The 21251-nt window shown below is 43.1% G+C and overlaps 1 protein-coding gene across 5 annotated transcripts in view; it reads left to right on the top strand.

The window, feature by feature from the left end:
• Positions 1–21251, top strand: part of DOCK10 (dedicator of cytokinesis 10) — a 271823-nt gene that overhangs the window by 162088 nt on the left and 88484 nt on the right. For all 5 annotated transcript variants that reach the window (XM_090056318.1, XM_090056317.1, XM_090056316.1 and 2 more), the window contains exons 12-16: positions 5042–5260; positions 6877–6999; positions 8517–8599; positions 16916–17038; positions 19284–19363. In XM_090056318.1, the coding sequence (XP_089912444.1) occupies positions 5042–5260; positions 6877–6999; positions 8517–8599; positions 16916–17038; positions 19284–19363 (628 nt within the window). The remainder of the gene's footprint in view (positions 1–5041; positions 5261–6876; positions 7000–8516; positions 8600–16915; positions 17039–19283; positions 19364–21251) is intronic.

Genomic DNA, 21251 nt, shown 5'->3' with positions numbered 1-21251 from the left:
CAGGGTAGAATAAACATTTGATGCCTCCTGCTGGATGCACTAATGTGTGGATGAACCTTGGCTGAAGAAAGTATCTTTTGAGATACCTTGAAACAGCAGATTTAGACCCCTTTTCACCCCAAGAGCTGCACAGCTCAAACAATGATGGTCCTCTACTAGGTACAGAGCCAGAAATCAGGAAAATGTTAATTGGGGCCCAGCAGGCAAGGTAAAGAAAGCTGGTTGCTTCCTCCAGAGATGTTTTGAGTGAAGGTAGAACAGGGCAAGAATCAGCTCCCCCTCTACTGTATTCTTGTTGGAAAAAAAAGCCAAGATGTATGTGTGATAGTAGGAGGGGGATCAGTTCTAAATTACAAAAGTGTATGCCCTTTGAGTTAATAACTCCTGGCTTTTAGGGGGAAAATTTCAAATATTTTTTCAAATCTATGTTGAGGCAATTCAGTTTTCAGTAGAAGTAAAGTAATGATGATTGTAGCAAGAAAATGCAGCACAGAAGCTGAGAAAGCATAGAATCATTTATCTGCTAATGCACTGGTCTTTATACCCTGTGCTTTGTTAAGAGCCAGATTTACTGATTCAGCTCCATATTGCAAAGCAGTCTTAAGTTGCCATAACTGGTTTTGTTAGGATAGGGATCTAGCTGATGTTTTTCACTAGAGCAGAGTAAAATAATTAATGGATAAACCTTGTCCAATGTTTGCAAGAACTGACATGACAGAAATATGAATAGAAATGGCTGGTTTTAAGATTTTAGGTTTCCTAGAAAATTAGAAAATTTGCATCTTGTGCAATGTCACCACTTACACAGAAAGTCACTACATATTTTTCTGCCCCTGGTTCTGTTGCTCAGCATTCACCTTTTCCATTTTCTGTGAAATAATTTCTGTAGTTGATGGAGATTCAAAGAAACCCCTTGTTTTGTTGCTTCTCTTTGTAATGATGACATGCAAGTCTTCATTGTACCAGGGGCATTTGTGTACAGCATTTCTCAAGAGTTCCTGTCATATATTTTCATTCATTGTTGGATGGGGTAATGTTTTCTTAGATGTTGTAACTGTGTGTACCACCCTACGCACCAGGTTTGTTTTCAGTTCTAGTCCCTACTCAACCCAGTAAAGTGGCCATTCCTGATGGTCATGTTATGTATGGTCTTTTCCCTGTGTCTAAACCACACTTCTGTGGAGTCACAAATATGTAACTGTTCCATTTGCTTCCTTTTACACTTGCTGTGAAAACATAGGTCAGCATATTTTTTATGCTCATTTCTAATTTAGAGGTCTAGCTCAAGTGTTCATTTGCCATGTGTCAAATGCCCAGAGTTACAAGACTTGATTGCAAAATCGAGATTTTTAAAACTAACTTTTCTGTCTTTTTGACAAAATGTTTTTCAAATTTTTATTCAATTAATAAGAAATTCATGTTTTTCATCCTGTTCTCTCCGACCACAAAAGTTAGAATTCTTTTTTTCATTTTTCTTTCTTTCTTTTTCTTTTTCTTTTTTTTGTTTTTTTTTGTTTTTTTGAAAGAAAGCCAAGATTCTGACACAATCTCCAGACTGCAAAAGCTAGGCTTTAACACTATCACATGGCTCATAAGAAAATTGTTAGATAGGCATCACTGTGTTGTCGCCGCATGTAAATTTGCAAATGGGTGCTCTGTGTGGAGCCACAGACCATGTTTAGTAAATGCCTGGAAAAATTCTTGAGATGGACAAAGAGCCTCTTGGAGCAGGGACAACCTTTTCAGAGTTGGGGAATACTTTAATGAAGCGAGGTCTGAAGATAGGCCGCCTCCTCTACCTGGCCAGTGCTGCTTATGCCTCTCTCCCACACAGTGCTGACCTACTGCCAAATCACTGCTGACATCCCAGTTTCACAGCCCAGATCCAGTCTCTTGGTGGACTAGATCCAGCCCATGGCCTGTAAGTTGCTGATCCTTGTCTTAGAGTATAGAAGGAGTTCAACTGCTGTGAGATCTTCCAAAATTCTGCCCTGTTTGCTTTGCCCTGTGTAAAGCCAGCTAATGTGAAATGTTGGCAGATCTGTCACTCAGCCTTGTCACTATCAGGTCTTTCCAGATAATCTAGTGCTGTCAGAAAAACTACAGTTGCAGACTCTCTACATCCTCAAAGTGCAAGGATAAAGAATGTGTACAGTGTCCTATGTGTCTATGAAAGACAAAAATGTTCTATGGCAGATCTCATAAGCAATAGCACTCAATGTCCAAAACTTTGTCCAACTGCTCTCTTAACTATGTAGTTGATCCAATAAAAAGATAACAGAAAAACCTATCCTCTTGGGCTGGGGACAGACATTCAAAAAGCTTGACCCTGAATTGATTCAATCTGTGCGGTTTAGTTTAACCTGGCTAGGCTGAACCAGTTTTTAATCATACAGACATCCCCCCCATGGACTGAAGAAATGCAGGCACATGCCAGCAGTGGCTCAGGTGAGAAGCTGGGGGTGCTAGAGCATCCCTACCTTCCCTTCCAAAGTGCTGGGAGGGGGTTAGGGGAGGCGAGGCCAGGCACTAGTAGGATGTTCTGATTAGGAAGGGGTTCCGCACCCTGCCAGCCAGCAGGGAGTTGATAACAGAGTATTTATCAGCTCTGTTATCAGCATTTATCAGCCCATCAGAAAACAAAAGCCTCTCTTATTAGTTCAAGCTCTTCTTAAACAGTTTTTTCCCATGGAAGGAATGGAGGGACATTACCAGCTGACCTGCTGATTAGCTCCAAAAAGCCCTAGGTGGACACTGTCCTGTCTGCCTTACACAGGCACCTCTCAGCATTAGCTAGCATACCACATGCTGGCTATAGTCCATGCTGTGTGAGCGAGGGAAGAATGGGGGAATCCCTGCTTGAGCAGTGAGCAGCGAGCAGCAAGGGGGCAGGGGCAGTGGGGACAGGGAAAGCCAGGCAGATGCTGCTGTGCCTGCTATCTCTGCCAGAGCTCCAGTGAGGGAGAAGAGGGGAGGGTTCAGGCCCCACTCTCTGGAGCAGAGAGCCCCACCTAGAGCTGAAAAGCATCTGGGATGCTGGGGGACTCTGGTTTAACTTCAGCCAGGAAGGAGTCTGGATCAGACATTGCATAAACCAGTTTGACCCAAATCAGTTAAGTCTCTGATACTACATTCAACCAGGTAATATCTCAAACCTATTTCAGCCATTTTCAAAGTGGTTTATGTGCACTGAACATCTGTTCTATTACAGGTTTAAACCAGTTTCTGATCACTTAAACCAGTTTATGTGTAAAGTCTGTCCCAAGCTTTTTACATTTCCTGGACCATCACAGCTACAGCACTCCAACCCCATATTCCTAGATCTTACATCCTCCAGTGCATCTGCAGGGGAACTGGCACAGTTTAGCTTAGCATACAGGTCTTAGAATTGATAGGTTTGTAGCCCAGGTGTACTTGGGTATATATTCCCCTTCTCTAATTGAAGGGAATTGTTGGCTGGAAGGTATGCTGTGGGGGAACTTCAGACCTCTCAGTTTCCCTCCATCCCTATAGAACCAGGCCAGGACAGCCAGAGGACTTAAGTATATGCAAATTTATTTACATTAACTTTTCACAAGGAAAAGAAAAATGGATGTAAACATATGTACTCTGTGTGTGTGTGTGTGTGTGTGCGTGTGTGTGTGTATGTATCTAAAGTAATAACATAAGCAATACCCTCTAGGTAAATGCTGTAAAACCTTACACCAGTGCTCCACATACAGGTAAGTCACAGGTAAGTATCTGATCTGAAACAGATAAACCCCAAAATAAACATAGGCAACAGATTAACTATAGATAAGTATAGGTGAACAATAAATAAGCCACAAATAAACAACAGGTGAAATAACAGCAAAAGGGGGTCTCAGCAGAGCCCTAGGACTCTACTCATCTACTAATTTACAAACATGAGTGTTCACAAAATATAAGGTATGACATCACACCACTTATGGCACAAGAACCCCAAAGATGAACTTAATCCCAAGGGGAAACCCCAGTGCCCTATGGCTTTTTCCCAGGCCCTTCAAGGAAGCTGGTAACTTCAGGGGGGTACTCCCAGTGGGCCCTCCACTTTCAGGAGCCCTTAACTAACCAAGGGGGACTCCCCCTCTCCTGTGGGAATCCTTTTTTCCCTGCAACTCATGGCTCCAAGGCCTGGAGGGTGGCCCTTGTCCTCTGCACCAGGCTGCTCTCACACCTGCAGTAGGCTTCAGGGGGGCAGGGGAGTTGCTGTCCTTTGGAACAGGGCTCCGCTATGCAGGGCTTCTGGGGCCTGTGGCTTAGCCCTGTCTGTTGGCTTACTAGCCCAAGCACCATCTGGCTCCTTGGACTATGGGTTGGAGGCCCGGGCTGCCTCTGCAACACTGGGCTCAATCCACTCCCAGACCCTCCACGCAGCACCTCCTGCACCGAGCTCCCAGCCTCATGCCGGGGGTTGGGGACCTGAGCCACCCAAGCACTCCAAAGATCCTGCTCCATGCACCAGCCTGTGCACTGTCTCTGGCCACGTGCCAGAGGTTGCAGACCCGAGCCGCCCCACACAGCTCCCAGGGTCTGGATGGTATGCACCGTGGTGCGCACTGAGTTCCTAACCACTGGAGCTGTCCTCTGCTCCTTGCTGATAGAAGTCTTCAAGTGCTCATCCTGAGCTACTGCTTCACCCTGCTGGGCAGCTCTCCTCAGCTCTTCTAAGCCCTGCTCTTCTCTCGTCTCTGTCCCGGATGCGTCTCCCCTCGTGCTGGGCAGGCAGCTCCTTTTATACACTCCTGGGCTCTGCCCCTGAAGTCTTCCAGACTTGACAGTGTTGCTGTCTACAGTCAGGTCCGGAAGGAGCTCCTACCCCCCTCTCCTCAGGAATGGGGCATGACTCAACTCCTTTTGCTGCCTCTTGATCAGTGGCTGGGCTTCACCAATCAAAACAGCAGAATCTCAACCCTAGGACTCAACTCAAGTGCCAAAAGGCAAGCCTGCTACAGATTTTATACTTGTTGCTTTTTATATTGCTATATTTTGATTGCACATATATTTTGATTTTTATCTCTAGGTAGAACCTTTCTTTGTGAGCGTGGCTCTGTTTGATATCAGGGACAACAGGAAAATCTCTGCTGATTTTCATGTGGATATGAACCACATGCTTGTTAGACAAATGATTTCAGCTTCCTCGCCTTTGGAGAATGGCACTATTGAAAATATGGACTCAAAAGAAACAGAAGAGCCACAGATCAAGGGATTTCCGCAGGAATGGCTGAAATATCCAAAACAGGTATTATTTTATGTGTGAATTTTATCACAGATGATGCTTTTTTGGGTGATATCTTTCATTGGACTAAATATGCCTTGTCTCTTGCATATTTCCTAGACCATGATAGCTTCAACATCTCTCCAATTTTTGTATCTCAGATGTTATATTAGAAAGATATCCTTGACTTTCACTGCAAGATGAAGATATGTTATTTATAGAACATGTTTTCAGGCACCTGTTCTCAAGTTTGTTCTGCCCATCCTAAAATAGGCATCAGTAGCTTCTTTGAAAAAGTCAGTATCTGTTAGCTGAAGATACTCAGAAAATATGAAGCTATTTTTTATGCTAACTCTTTAGGCTTAAATATTGGCCTTTCCCATACCAATTAGACAAACTTATAAAACCTCTTCTGGATTTCTTCATTGATGTCTAAGCAAGGACATGGTCCTTGTCCTCCATTGATTAAAAGTGGCACTTTTTAAACTCCTTACTGTCATCCAACAGGAGACAAAAGATTGTAATAAAACAAAAGTAAAATAAAACAGGCCTTTTCAAAATGTTGATTAAAAGCAGGATTTTCATTTCCAATTTTCTAATTGATACATCAAAGAAAAATCCTCAGAATCAGTACTTTCCTGCTAAAATTTTCAAAATCAACAAAACCATATTTTCTAATAGAAAAAAAATGGTGAAACATTTCAACCTGCTGGTTATTTATATTCATAATTATAGATTTGTAGGTGAACAAAATCAAAAGGAGAATTATGATGAAAAATACAAACTGATTTCTTGTGTGGAAAATATTCCATAGATAATATTTAGTCATGTACAAAATAAATGACTAGTCAACTCTAACCTATTCTGAAATGGTTAGGGGGCTGACACATATGACTTATGAGGACAGGCTGATGAAACTCAGCTTATTTAGTCTTCAGAAGAGAAGACTGAAGGGGAATTTGATAGCAGCTTTTAAGTACATGAAGCATAGTTCCAAAAAGGATGGAACTGGACTGTTCTCAATGAGTGGCAGATAGTAAAACAAGGATCAATGGTCTTAAGTTGCAGCAAGGGAAGTTTAGATTGGATATTAGGAAAAAGCTTCTCACTAGGAGGGTGGTGAAGCACTGGAATGGGTTACCTAGAGAAGTGGTAGAATCTCCATCCTTGGAGGTTTTTAGGGCCTGATTCAACAAAGCCCTGGCTGGAATGATCTAATTGGGGATGGTCCTGCTTTGAGCAGGGGTTGGACTAGATGACCTCCTGAAGTCCTTTCCAACCCTAATTTTCTATGATTCAATGATTTTATGTTCACCGAACCAATGACAAAGTGTGGGTAAGAAGACTAATTATAGAAGTGTTTCACTTACAGGATATGCTTTACTCTTATCTGCAAAGTAGGCCTACAGGAGTGAAATTCTGGAGAGCCCAACTTGATATAATGTCCACATAAAGGAGACTGAAAGAAAGTGAAAGACCCACCAATAGAGACTCACTCTACCTCACTTGGATTCAACTCTAAAATCAGTCTATCATTTTGTAATGGAATTTATTTTATGTCAACAGGGAACATTGGCTATGTGTCTAACATTTGTAGTGGTATTATATGCTTACTATGTACTCTCTCTGATTATTTATAGGCTCTCTTCTCTATAAGTAACCCCCACTCAGAGATTGTGTTGGTGGCAAAAATAGAAAAGATACTCATGGGAAATATTGCCAGCAGTGCTGAGCCTTACATTAAGAATCCAGACTCTAATAAGGTAACACAATGAAAATATTATTTTTCTCTGTGGTAGTGTAAACATCTTCCCATCAGTACAAAACACTGTAATCTATATTTGTAAATCCTACCAGTTCACTGGTGAGCTTAATTTACAAGCTTATCTAAGGCTTATTTCTCATGAAGGCAAAAGCAGTAATCTGAAGGATGACAAAATGAAGCCATTAAACATGTTATGAAGATATCTGCTTAGTACAGTTGGTATAGTTTTCAGTGTGCTTGGCAACAAAGCCTAATTCTCAAACAAAATATTCCTAATGAAATACTGTGTGATTATTTCATGTGAATCCATAGTCATATAGGTTTTACTCCAGGGGTTTCAAACATACAGCCCATGGGCTGAACCATTCCATCTGGCTTCTTGATAGTCCAGCAAGCTACTGAAAGTTGGGGGACATGGCCTGCTGCAGAATTCATGGTATCCAGGCCCGAATGGACATGCCTATCAGCAGTAGCCCCAGGGACCCATGCTGCTTCTTGAATGCACCTTCACACTGCTGCATGCCCTTGGAACTACACTGCTACCCCGGGCGTGTGCTGCTGCCTGAATGCAGCTCTGTGCTGCCCACACATCCCCAAACCTGCTAAATGTGGCTAAGTGGGCATTGGTGTGAATTGCTCTCTCAGCAATCCATGGTTTAGGAAGATTAATTGAGACATGAATGCGTCGGTGGTATTTATATAGAATAAAGGAGCAGATTTGAGGTCCGCCATTTCGGAAGTTTCAGAAAATTTCATTTCAAGGAATCTGAAGAAACAGAAAGGTAACTGTAAGTACTTCAGCATAGCACTCCACTTAAATATTTGTCTGTCAGCGTGTTCTTCAAACTGCATCAGCCCAGATCCTTTCTCTGCTAACCTTTAAGTTCAACGTTAACGTCTGAAATTGATCTGCTACTTGGATGTATGCATGCCATTCAGTTCCACTTTGAAGACTACCCTGAAGGGCCAAATTCTCCCTTGACTTGGATCCTGTGGCATGCCATTGTCTTCATAAGGGCTGCATAATTTATAAGTCAGGGTAGACTCTAAATTGACATCTGCTGGTCTAAACTTTAATACCCCAGCTCGGAGATCACTTAGTTAAATTAAACAGAAAGTCTCTGTACTATGAAAAGGATTCATTTTCAGGAACATCACAAGGTATTTCCCCAAGGGCAGGGTAAGTCCATTGGCTCCATTAAAGCCTTATTAGAAGAGGTTGCTCAGAGGCTGTACTCAGATCTTGCATCCCCAATTATCCTGGTCACAGTCCCTGAAAATCCTTAGAACAGCATAAGTTCCAAGAACCACTATAACTCCTTAATAAGAAAACTTTCCTCTCTGGAAGGCCTCCATAGCTCTGATCCAGTTTGTTAGAACTTCCCATAAATGTATTTTGAATCACATTTCCAGTCTCTATAAGCCATCTCTGCTTCAGCCTTCCATAAGCCTACTTTCCACAGTACAAAATAATAGAAGATTATATTCATTATAATGGAGTTTTCCTTTATCTAGTGTGCACAGAAGGTGTTAAAATCCAACAAGCAGTTCTGTAGCAAGCTGGGGAAGTACCGTATGCCATTTGCTTGGTCAGTGAGGTATGTATAATGATTGTTATGTAACAAATTTTTAATGTAACTATCATACAGCTCAGTCTGCTCTTGGACTCATACTTTTATTACAGACCCTTTTCAGCTTTGAACTAATGCTTTTAACTTGGATCATTTCCCCAGGCTGATCCCTGCAGTTTTCATCATTTCTATCTTATCCCATTTTTTCTTCCTTTAAATAGATTATGTAGTCACTTTTTTCCATTCAGTATTAGTGTGGTAGCATTTTTCACTCATGAGCACTTTGGAATTTGTTGGAAAGCATCAAGGATCACTGAAAAATTTCACTTTGTCATAAGCTCATCTGAATGATTTGATGCTAAAAATTCTAAGAGAGGTTTCAAGGTTGAAATTCTTTCAGGAGATTCTCCACAAAGTTAATTCTTTCATAAAACAGAAAAGCAGAACCCTCTCCATGAGCCCAAACACAGATTCAGTGCCTAACTTTAAGGCTAGGTACAGACATTTAAAAAGCCAGAGGTGAAATCAATCTAAGTTATGCGGTTTTCTGTAAGTGAGGTAGTTTAGATTGATAGTGAACAGAACACACATTTGCCCTTTGGTGGAGGGGGGAGGAGGGGGGGTGGAATATGGTCTTGGGGTTTTTCAGTCCCCCCCAGAGGGTGGGAGAGGTGTATTGGGGTGGAGGGGGAGGGCTCCAATTCACCCACCCCACCCTTCAGCACTAGCTGGGAAGCCCCAAGAACAAGCTCCCTCCACTGCCTTTCCCCCTCCCATTCTGAAAACAGTGAACACTGGCAGAGACCCTGGCTGTTGCTGTGGGAACCTGGCTGCAGGCCGGCAGCCAGATTCCTCTCCCCTGGAACCAACAGTGAACTTCTGTTTGGTCTGGGGTAACACTGCAACTCAGAATGGTTTGCAGAAATTGCTCTGAGTTACAGCTGGGAGCTGTACTTCTGTCTGCATCCCCAGTGTCATCCTGTATCCACTTATATTACTGTTATCACCCTACAGATTGTGTTGTTTTGCCTGTATAAATCTTTATGGTTTGGGATACAGTTTAGTCAAGGAAAGGGAGTGGAACAGTTAAATCTCTCTTGCTGGCAAGAAGAATTGCTATGCCCATACGCAGGCAGAAAGGGTTGGGCCCTGAGCCGTTGTCTTTCTGTAGTGGGGAAATCAACTCCTGTGTAGCAGAGGCATCTGAGAGGAATGGCCCATCCAGCCAAAGGTGTGTCAGGTACCTCAAGCACACCACAGCTTTCTAGAGAGTTGAGGTGACTGTTGAGCGTGCTGGTAGGAGGTGGTGCTGGTTGGAAGAGTTTGGCAGTGGGCTCAGAAGTGTCAGAGACCCCAGCAGTCAGGACTTGTGGAAATCAGCAGGAAGGCTGATGTCTGGTGATGCTGGCAAGACAGTCAGGAAAGATTAAGTATACCTAGATAAGAAGGTAAGGATATGTTCTTGTTTATTTTTTCTGTCTCCAAATCTATAGTCAGTTTTGTTTGTGTTATTCTTTTATCATATGTAATAAACCTTTTGTTGATTGGCTTCAGAAAGGGTGATTTCAAGCCTAGTGATATTCCAGGCTGGAGAAAGGGACATAACAAATTTGTCCATAATTCAGTGGCCATCTGGGGCTGGCAGAAATTCCTTCTCAGCAGCTGCAGAGTCTGATATAAGAGAGTGGAGCTGAGGCTTGCTGGTGTATGGAGCAATCCCAATGCGATCTTAGTCTGTTCCTTGGGGCAAGTAGCAGCACAGTGGGAAGAAACCTGGGGCTCTAGGGGCCCCTGTGGTTGGATTTGTGACAGAGGTTTTCCTTTATTTGGTGGCTATGTACAATAGCAATAATTTACTTTCTGTTGTTTTCCTTCCCTTGCTCCCCCTCCTTCTTTTCCTAATTGTCTTCTGTGCATTTCTTTTCTATAATCCACTGTCCATTTCCTTCTGTTTCACTTTCTGATCTCTTCCTCTGAATTTTTACTTCTCTCCTTTTTCACTTGACATCTGTCTCTTTCTGAGATTCCTTCCGCCATTGTGGCTTCCTTCCTTTATTTTCCTTTTTTCCATTCCTCTACTTCTTTTTATTATTGCTATTCCTTTCTTTTGCCTGTTTTGTTCCGGTCTCCACTTCTTCTCTTTCTGTTACTACTCTCAGCTGCTTACTGTCATGTGGTATGAGAGCATGACTCTCTAAGGCCCTGCAGTTTCTCAGTAACACATCCCCATTGTATTTGTAGTACATGTACAAAGTAGGGACTGGAAGCCTGTCAGTGATGGGTTGTCCACTATCAAAATGGTCAGGAGCAGTACGGCCTAGCACACACAAGCTGCCTTGTTGAGAGGCTGTTCTTCATAATAAATATTGCATTTGATGTGCCTGTTTAGTGCTTTCTCCCATCTGATAGGATGCAGAGCATTAAGAGGACACTGTCAGGGGTGGATCCAGAGAGAGTGCAGTGGCACAGACTCAACCCTGCCTTTGCTCAAAGCTGCTGCAGGAGCAGCAGCCTGGCACTTTCTTTAAGTCCCCAAACTGGGTAAAAATTTCCCCTTGGCCTTCTCCCTTCTTGCTCAGCAGAACCTCCCCTACCTCTCCTGCCCAATGCTGATGTTGTCCAGAGCCACTTCTACCCCTCCAGTCAGGCTCCATGGGGAGCCAGGCTCAGCTAGGGACAGCAACACTGCAGACAGTTTCTTCCTCCCTGCCAGGTCCCCAGCCCTCCACCCCCCCACTATGCTACTTGGGAACATGCCTGCTGCTGTCTCTGGCTAAGCCTACCTTCATGTGCAGCCCATCTGGAGTGGGGCAGGAGCATCTCTGGAACCTCCTCCCCACTATCATCTAGGGATAGTAAAGGCAACAACAGTGCCAGGTGGGGATGATGAGTAATTGGGACGTAGGCAAAGGACATGCCGCTGAGCATGGAGGGGAATGCAGTGGGGAAGAAAAATTCTTAACTGATTTGAAGGACTTAAAAAAGACCCCAGCAGCTGCTACCATGGTATGGTCTGCCCACTTCAGTGGGAGTGGGTGGGGGTGCACTCAGCCCTGTAGAACTAGCTGCTGCCCATGGGCACTGTCAACACCCCAGGGGTATATGAAGCCTATGATTCTATAGGCCAGTATATTGTGGTTCTGAAGAAGTGGTGAGGGAAGCAAAAGAATAACAAAGTGTGGCCAATTTATTTTTTATTCCCATATATTTTGGTTGATCATCAATAAGGAAAGGTCAGTCAGGAAAGGCTAAGGTTATACATGTTCAAAAGAAAGGCAAATAGTTTGTTCTGATACTGTACCTAGTTCAAGGATTCTTATAAATATTTATCAGCTAAAGGGCTGTTCATCAAAATGATATGAATAAGTATCTGTGGGTTATGCAGAGCAGTTTCAGAATGTAATGGAAGGCAGATGCAGGCTAGGAACCAAACCTAGTCTTTTTTTTTTCTTTTTAAATTAACTCTGACGGGCCTCATGCATACTTGCTGCTACACTGTTCTTTATCTCTCTCGGTGCTATAAAGAGGTTAAGATTGTGTATTGGTTAAGTATACTAGCCTAGGATCAGATACCGGTTGATCACTGAAGCATAAGTGGAAGGAAGATCAAGAAACCTTCCTTGCCCATTCATCCATCCACCCACCCACCCATGTGTCTTATTTAAAACTATAAATAAGTCTTTCTTCTTTCCCAGCTTTCCCTTAGCCAGGTTTTACTTTGCATTAGTATAACTGCTTGTAGTAGTAGCCCTCTCCCCACTCCAAGATTGGAGAGGGGAAGACACAGATCAGCTAGCCAGAGGGCAGCATGTGCATTAGCTGAACTGCACAAGTTCATCAATAGCTTAGAAAAATATGGTGCATCACTCAAGATTCTTGACTGAAACAAGGCAGCTCTGCACTAACCCCATCTGGACCAGAGCCTAACTTGCATGAATTAATCTTTCATTAGTGTTTCTATAAAATGGTGAAAACCCTACACTTTTCTTGACCCAGATAGAAATTGAAGTCTCACAGCTCCCTTAGGCTAAGTACAGACATCTGGGGAGGTTAAATCAGGTTCAGAATTGCTGCCTGATTTAAACTTAGCTCGTCCTGGTGCCAACCTTACACTTACAGACCCAGTCTCAGTGGCCAGCATTCAGTCTAAACTTGTAACTGTACAGAAGTTCCATGCACATGAACTGATCTAAAAATTGCAGAACCTAGTTTAAGATAAACCTGGATCAAACTTACTTGATCATAAAGCTGATGCATGGAACTTCTGTATGCTTTCCCTGCAGAACCTTGAGACTAGGAAAACCCAGCCACTGTCCCTGCCCTGGAGTTGCTCTTTTCACCCTTCCCCCACACTGGGCTATTTTTACAAACGCCCCCCCACCCCAGCCACTTTCGCCCCCCTCCCAACCAGCTAGCCCTCTCAACCTCCATTCCACAAGCCATTCAGTGTGCAACTGCTTTTATCAGTGTTCGCTGATGTTGGAGCTGAGCAAGTATATCCTGGGGGGGAGGGGCAGGAGGGAAGGAGGTGTAGGTTCATTCGGGGGAACCCCACCCTACCCATGGGTCACACCAGCCCCATGCACCGCACCCGCAGATCACACTTGCCCCCACACCTCATTGGTCACACCTCCCCCCATTCCCCAGCAGACACCCGGCTCCTCTGCTAGCCCCTGCCATCCTGACTTACCTGATATCAGGCAGCCATTTTAAATCAATTTAACATCCCCCTAATGCACCTGAATGTCTATACTTAGCCTTAAGGATCAGGCCCATAGCTAGCAAAATTGGAGAATATACCCCTTCATTCTGTTGTTTTTCTGCTTTTATCTTTGTAACAGGGATTTTTCTCAGGGCCAGTCTATCAGTGTCCCGCCCACCTGTTTCTGGGCCAGCTGCCCACCTCCTCATCTGCCATGCCTTGATATATAATTATGATCTTAATTAGGTGGGAGGCTGCCCATTTCTTGCCCTGATGCCAGGGGACACTATTTGCAGCTCCGTACCTCCCCTATACCGCAGCCTAAGCCTCGCAGATGGCATCCATAGTTCTTAGAGCATCACTGGCCCCACAGTGGGCCCCAGAATCCTTCAGTCCAGACCCCAAACTAGATCTCTCCAATCAGGCAACCTACTCCACCCTCATTCTGGGCTGCCTTGCTCCCTGAACTCTTCTGCCTCTCAGGTGTGACCCCCCTGGGACCTTTGGCCACACAGGCCCCAGCCTCACCTCCAAAGCCAGTCAGAAACCCCAGGCCCTTTGCTCTAGGCATCCCTCACAGTGGGCCCCTGACCCCTTTGATCCTTCTGGTCCTGGCCCCAGCATTGACCAGTCAAGGGTGTTTCAAGTCAGGCCTCTGAGCCTCTAGTCCACTTTCTACCATGGGTCCACCTTCTTGGCCCTACTATGGTGTAACCCACCCAGTTGTGGGATCTGGGGTTATTAAGGCACCCTGACCTACCTTTCACTGAAGTGGTACTGGCCTGATATTTCCTGGGGGCTCCCACGCCACTGGGAGCCCTACCAGGCCACCCATCCCCAGTAGGGTGCAGTTTTAGGTCATGCCCAGGACCAGGAGCCTCCAAGCCATCCCCTTAAACTCCTACCATTACCTCCAGGGATGTTGCATACAGCCTTGCAGCCAGCAGCAAACTGCTCTATTTATGTTGGCGGCCAGAGATCTAAAATGGTTGCTGCAATCAAGCACTTGATCAGCCCTTAAAATGGCAGGCACTAACAGTGCCCTGCCACTATCCTATAATATAAAGTGGCATCTCTTTTTTAAAAAATCATATAATCTTGAATTTAAAATGTTATTGTGGACTCGGCAAGTGTAGAATAAAGTACAGAGAACCTGATCGGTTGGATAGTACTCCAGTAGGTTTAAATGCTGCAAGCCTTTCTGAGGCTCATGCTTGTGATTAATGCAGTATGTTTATACAGAAAAAAGTAGAAATAATATTCATTTGCATTTGGAAAATATGTTTCAGCACAGTAGGATCCATATATAGGCGTATGCTATATTCAGCACATGCATAAACTCATTGACATTGGTGAAATTGCACCAGACATGTATTGGATTCATAATATGGAATTCTGTTTTCACTTATACTAGTAAAAAACCTTTGCCATTAAAGTTATTTTGTACTCATACTAGTAGAACCAAAAGCAATATTTGGCCCATTAAAATCTCTCTCTAATTGCATAACTTAAAAATAGATATTTGCAGAGGGCACACATGACATCATAGAAAAGGTAGGATGGCTATGATAAATTGCAAAAGGCTGAAGCTAAAAATGTGTTTGCTATTTATTTAATTTCTGGCACTAGCTACACTTCTATTTTATTGTGGAAATATCCTCTTTAAAGCACATACAGATTGCTACAGTGTGATTTTATGTATTCATTCACTCAGCCAAAATCTGGCAACTGTGTATGTGCTATGCAGGCTACTGGAACTTTAATTATTTTATGTAAAAACCAAATTGTGTGTCCTTCAGTGTGATGACTCAGGATTTCTTGATGATTTCTTCCTATAGTCGATCTCATTTGGTGTTGTCAGCTCTCACAGATATAATTACAGTTGCATTAGAATTACAATGTGCCAAATCAATCTTCCATTCTCATTTTCCTACAAGAGCTACCCAGATTTATAAATATATGTCTAGTCTTCAGGTAGAATATGGGGAAACTTTACTCAGATTAATTTTTACACATTTCTTGTCCTTGTAACCATCTCTACCCACACAGATTACTTATTAGAGAGCCTAATATTTTAATCTTTCAGGAGTTTACAAGGTTCTGGGCCAGATTCTCAGCTTGTGTAAATTAGCTGTACTGAAGTTAGTGAAGCTTTACTGATATATGCTGGCTGTGGTTCTGGCCCTGCTTCTCTAACCAGTTGCTTATTTTGCTCTTTTGATGAGCCTTAATAAATCTGTGAAGTGAGAAGATCATTAGGTGGCTTTTTTGCTTGCCAGATCCTATTGGTATCTCTTTCACTAGGGCTTAAATGAAAGCCATAGAATTGCTTGTGGACTAGTTAATTTACAGAATTCTAATGCTCTGGTGATAAAAACATTTCACAGAGCAGATTTAGGTTACATCTCTATGAGTTTTATGAAAGTTAACCTTATAAAAAGTTATGGAAAATGTAATATTGTCCCCTCCATTTCATTTAGCTAAAATTAGACACTGCACATTTGTTCTTATCAGATACTGCTTCCAGTTTACTTCACTATTTGGGATCTGGCAAGATTTCCTGTTGGCACCTATTCTTTTTCACTGGCAGTAGAATAGGGAAGTAAATTGAAAAGAACGATTGGCCAAACGATTCATAGAGCAGCACTTTGTTTCAAAACGTTTTACTTTCATTAAGCCATCTTTTCTCATATTCCAGTTGAATCCAGGTTTCTTGAATTTGGATGACTGTTATAAATCCCATAAAACTAATGTGCCTAATTCCAGGCGAAATTCAAAGGACACAAGAATGTCTTAATTAAACTCTGCAAGTGGCAGCAAACACAAGTGGAAACAGCCAAGACTGATTTCCTGTGCGTGCAATAGCTGATATTTGTTACTCTTAAAAAAATACCACTTCATTTCCTCTCTTTTGGTTTTTTATTTTATTGATATACTCAAAATTTTATTAATGATCTAGAAAAATGCAGAAAAACAAGTCAGTTCTGGGTAAGTCTCCCTTCTTCTTTTAGAAGGATGCAAAGAATACATCATATGTTGGAAATTCTAGCCCAAGACCCTTCCCGTAAGCAATTTTCATTTTAAGAGCCCAGTCCTGCAAAAGTTTTATCCACCTTAATGAGTGAAAGCTGGACCTAGGTAAATTCAAAGTAGAACTCAGGTACATTTTGTATATTTGTGTAGTGTAATTACTTATTGAAACAATTTTCCTAGGAGTTTGGTGAATTCTCCGTTGCATCCTTTAAATCAAGATTGGGCAGCTTTGTAAAAGAAGGAAGTTACAGTCTTGATCTATCAGTGACACAGGAAAATTCTTACAGCGATGGTCTGACTAGGTCATCTTAAGCATGCATTCGGGCATTAAAATCTATGAAGTCTAATCGTTGCATAGTGAGCAATTCTACTGAAATCAGTAGAGCAACTCACATTAAACAGAATTAAATGTATGTATAAGTCTTTGCAGGACTAAATGTATAAATAAATTATAGCCATCTCTCCAACTCTGCTCACTTACAATCAAAAGTACCATGTTTGCTTCAAAGGGATTTGAACTACATTATCCCAAGTAAATGATTATCTGTGTGAACTTAAAATATTCAAAATACTTGGATGTCATCAAATATTATTATTTTTCTTTGCAGACCTGTATTTAAGGATAATCAGGGAAATGTTGACAGAGACTCCCGATTCTCACCTTTGTTCAGGCAGGAAAGTAATAAGATTTCAACTGAAGATTTGATTAAACTAATAGCAGAATATAGAAGGTAAGGAAAAATGGCTTTGGTTATGGATTGATAGAGACATAAAATAGTGTGTAATACTGTGTAAAATATTTTGTCATAATTTCAGTCTTCACTTTGTGCAGCATGGCTAGCCATGTAAAATGAGTGTTTTTCATATTAACCTATTATCGGTCAACGAGTGCTGCTGGCTGATTGTAACAGGGGGCCTGCTCAGGGCCCATCTACCAATGGCCATGCCCACCTGTTCTGGGCCAACCGCCCGCCTTCCCACCTGCCATGCCTTGTTGTTAATTAATTAATTATCTTAATTAAGTGGGAGGCTGCCTGTTACTTGCCCCCATGCCAGGGGGTGCTATCTGCAGCTCCATATCTCCCCTACACTGTAGCCCATGCCTCACAGATGGCATCCACAGAAGTTAGTCTCACCAGCCCCACACTGGACCCCAGAATCCTCCAATCAGGACCCCTTTAAGATCCCTCCATTCAGGCAGCCTACCCTGCCCTCATTCAGGGCCACTTAACTTCCTGAACCATTTCCCCTCTCAGGCATGGTCCCCCCCAGGACCTTTGGCCACACAGGCCCTGGCCTCACCTCCAAGGCCAGTTGGGACCCCAGGCCCTCAGCTCTGGGCGTCCTTCATGGTGGGCCCCTGGCCCTTTTAACCGGTCTGGTCTTGGCTCCAGCATTGACCAGTCGAGGGTACTCTATGTCAGGCCTCTGAGCCTCTAACTCCACTCTCTCTCTCTCTGGGGTCTGCCCTCTGGGCCCTACTAGCAGGTGACCCACCTGGTTGTGGGAGCTGGGGTTAAGGCACCCCAGCCCACCTTTCACCAGGGTGATAACTGGCTTGGCATTTTCTGGAGGCTTCTGCGCCACTGAGAGCTTCGCCGGGCCACCCACTCCTGGCAGGGTGCAGTTTTAGGTCATGCCCAGGACCAGGAGCCTCCTAGCCTTCCCCTACAGCTCCTCCTCCCTTACCTCCAGGTGATACATGAAGCCTCACAGCTAGGCAGTGTTACTGCCTGGCCTACCAGCAGGGAACTGATCTATTTATATAAGCAGCCAGGGATCTAAAATGGCTGCTGCAATCAAGCACCTGCTGGCTGCTTGGCTCAGATCTTAAAGTGGCAGGAACCAACAGTGCCCTGCCACACTGATCTTGCCTTTTACATAATAAACATCATTCCAAATTTTAGATAGTTAGAATCTATTAACATTGATAGAAATGAAGAAGCAAAGGAGAAAACCTTGTGAGAAAAGGGGAAATATATATAAAAATGGTCCTTTAACGGTGCTCCCTTTCCACTTATTGTTTCTAATATGAATCTCTATAGCAAACCATGTAGTGTATACTGGCAGCCTCCACTTCTGTCTAGCATTTGCCAATATGTGGATTTTTAGTCATTTGTCAAGTGTAAATACATAGTCAAGTGTAAATAAGCATTAATTGCACTGAAGTTAATGTTTACACCAGTGTAAGTGATGGGCAAATCAGGACCAGAAGCTCTTCCTAATCCTCCCACTCTAAAAATAGTTTATAACTAATCACTTGATGAAGCATTTATATTCTACTTACATATACAATCATTACAATCATTTTAGGAACTGATCCAGTGCCCAGTGAAGTCATTGCCACATCCCCTATGGGCAGTGGGTCAGGGTCTTAATTTATTGCCCTCATGTCACAAGTGGAGGGCTATGAACTGCGCCAGCGTTCCCAGTGTGCTCTGTGTAAGGTTAGTCTTTGATAAGTCATCTTATCTGAAGCATCTCCATTTCCTAGAAAAGAACAAATCAGCTTTAGGTTTCTCACAGTTTTCAGGGCATCATTCAGACTATCTCAGTTGCCTCTCCACTGGCTACTGGTGGATGTTTTTCCTGAATGATTTCCCCATAAGTCCATGCTCCCAAAATTCCCTTTAAAGGACCATTTGTTTTAAAAAGCAGGTAATAGTTTTAGATCCATAACTTTTGGCTATGGGGATGACAAAGAGAATCTGGCCTGAAGGAGGAATGTTAAACTATTTAAAGTATTTCTCAAGGTGTTACTGATTTCATATCAATTACCCCATTGTAATCTGATCAGGAGAAAAATGTCATTGTGTTTCTTATACAATTGAGTAGCTCTATTTAATATAATGTTTTACTGCATGATCTATTTCATTATATAAACTATTGGCCACATTTCATTTTATCTTGATCTCACAAGTTACGTGCAATGACCCCATGTGCTAACTTCCTCAAAATGTTTCATTTCTGTTGCAGAGCAGAGAAGATCAGCAAAATACAGACGATACCTGGCAGTCTAGACATTGCAGTAGATTGTGTCCCTTTGGAACACCCAAGTATGATTACATTTTATAATTATTCATAGTTTGTAAAATTTAATTTAAGCCTAAGTTACTGCTGCCACCCTCCCCGATACCTGTGGGAGCTGAGGACACTTAGTTGCTTGCAGGGTAGAATCATAAAAAAATGGTGCTGGAAGGGACTGCAGAGGGTCATTTAATCCACCCCCCTGCTCAAAGCAGAACCATCCCCAACTAGATCATTCTAGCCAGGGCTTTGTAGAATCGGGCCTTAAAAACCTCCAAGGATGGAGATTCTACCACCTCTCTAAGTAACCGGTTCCAATGCTTCAGTGCCCTCCTAGTGAGAAAGCTTTCCCTAATATTTAACCTAAACTTCCCTTGCTGCAATTTGGGGCCATTGCTCCTTGTTCTGCCATCTGTCACCACTGACAACACTCTAGCTCCCTCCTCTTTGGAACCACCCTTCATGTAGTTAAACCTACCCTCATGTTATCAAATGCCCCCTCAGTCTTCTCTTCTGCAAGCTAAATAAGCCCAGTTCCCTCAGCCTCTCCTCAAAAGTTATATGCCCCAGACCCCTAACCATTATCATTGCCCTCTGCTGGACTCTCTCCAATTTGTCAACATCCTTTCTATAGTGGTGGGCCCAAAAATGGACACTGGCCTCACCACTGCAGAATAGAATGGAATAATTACTTCCCTTGATCTGCTGGCAACGCTTCTATTAATGCAGCCCAGTATGCTGTTAGCCTTCTTGGCAACAAGGGCACACTGCTGACTTATATTGAGATTATTGTGAGTGCTGCAATGCTAGGGTGCTTGGAGTGTCCCACAGAAGCATGGGGGGCTCCCCAGCACGCTCGGCAGCAGAGCCAGAAGTGGACCAGAAGCACTTCTGGTCCATTTCCAGGTCTGCCGAGGAGTGCATGGGGGCAGGGGGGCCCCTGCACCCACCCGGCTCAGTGACTGGTGCCTTCTGGGTCTGGGGGGGAGCATCTGGGGTCCCCCTGCGGCCGATCGCTGAGTCAGGTTGTTGCAGGCCCCACGTCCCCTTGCGTACTCCCTGGGAGACCTGGAAGTGAACCAGAAGTACTTCTGAGTTTGCTGCCAACATATGGAGGCCGCCCCACACACACTCCTGTGGGACGCTCCATGCGCCCCAGCGTCGCAGTGATCATGAGCTGTGCCTGCTACCTCAAGGTATGAGGAAAAATTTTTAAATCTGTGTCTGTGTCCAAATTGCTGATTCTCCAAATCATCATTGAATCTTCAGATTTGGATTCAGCCAAATCAAATTGGGGACAGTGATCTGAATCAACAAATTAAATCACTGTCCCTGATTTGGGCCAAATCCAAATCGAATAGGGCCCACTTCGCACACCCCTAATCAATACTTCTAGAATCAGTGTCCTTGACTGCCTACAGTTAGTGTACTTCAGCTATGCATTTCCTCTGCTCTCTGTTGACAGGATACCTTTATTCATTAGCTATCTGTTGAACTGAATTCAGGTGCCCTGATTCTGTCACACATTAAATCTAGTTCAAATACCTATTGCTTCATCTCATTTGTTGCCTTTTAGATAGCAGCTCAATATAAAAATGCATGAAAAATTGGAATACAAAGAGTTGTTAGTTCCTCTAGAAACAATATCTTGTCATCTGTTAACAACACTTTAGTTGTGTTTGGAATGATAACTTTGTTGAAATTATATGTTGATAACGTTACTATGTTTTGTCCTGGATAATGTAAATTTAAAATCTATTCAGCGTTATGTTATTAAACTTAGAGGAATTTACTTAAACATAAATCATGGGGATTACTGTGGATCTACATAGATGAAAAGGGGGTTGAAACAAATGTGGTCCTTCGCATCTAGATATTTCATATTAAATGCTTATTTTTAGTGTTTTAAAAGAACAT

Source organism: Crocodylus siamensis, chromosome 6, assembly GCF_052110815.1.
Source record: "Crocodylus siamensis isolate JL-2025a chromosome 6, ASM5211081v1, whole genome shotgun sequence".
NCBI lineage: Eukaryota > Metazoa > Chordata > Crocodylia > Crocodylidae > Crocodylus > Crocodylus siamensis.
The sequence above is the reverse complement of the archived record's forward strand: the minus strand, read 5'-3'. Positions and strand labels throughout refer to the sequence as shown.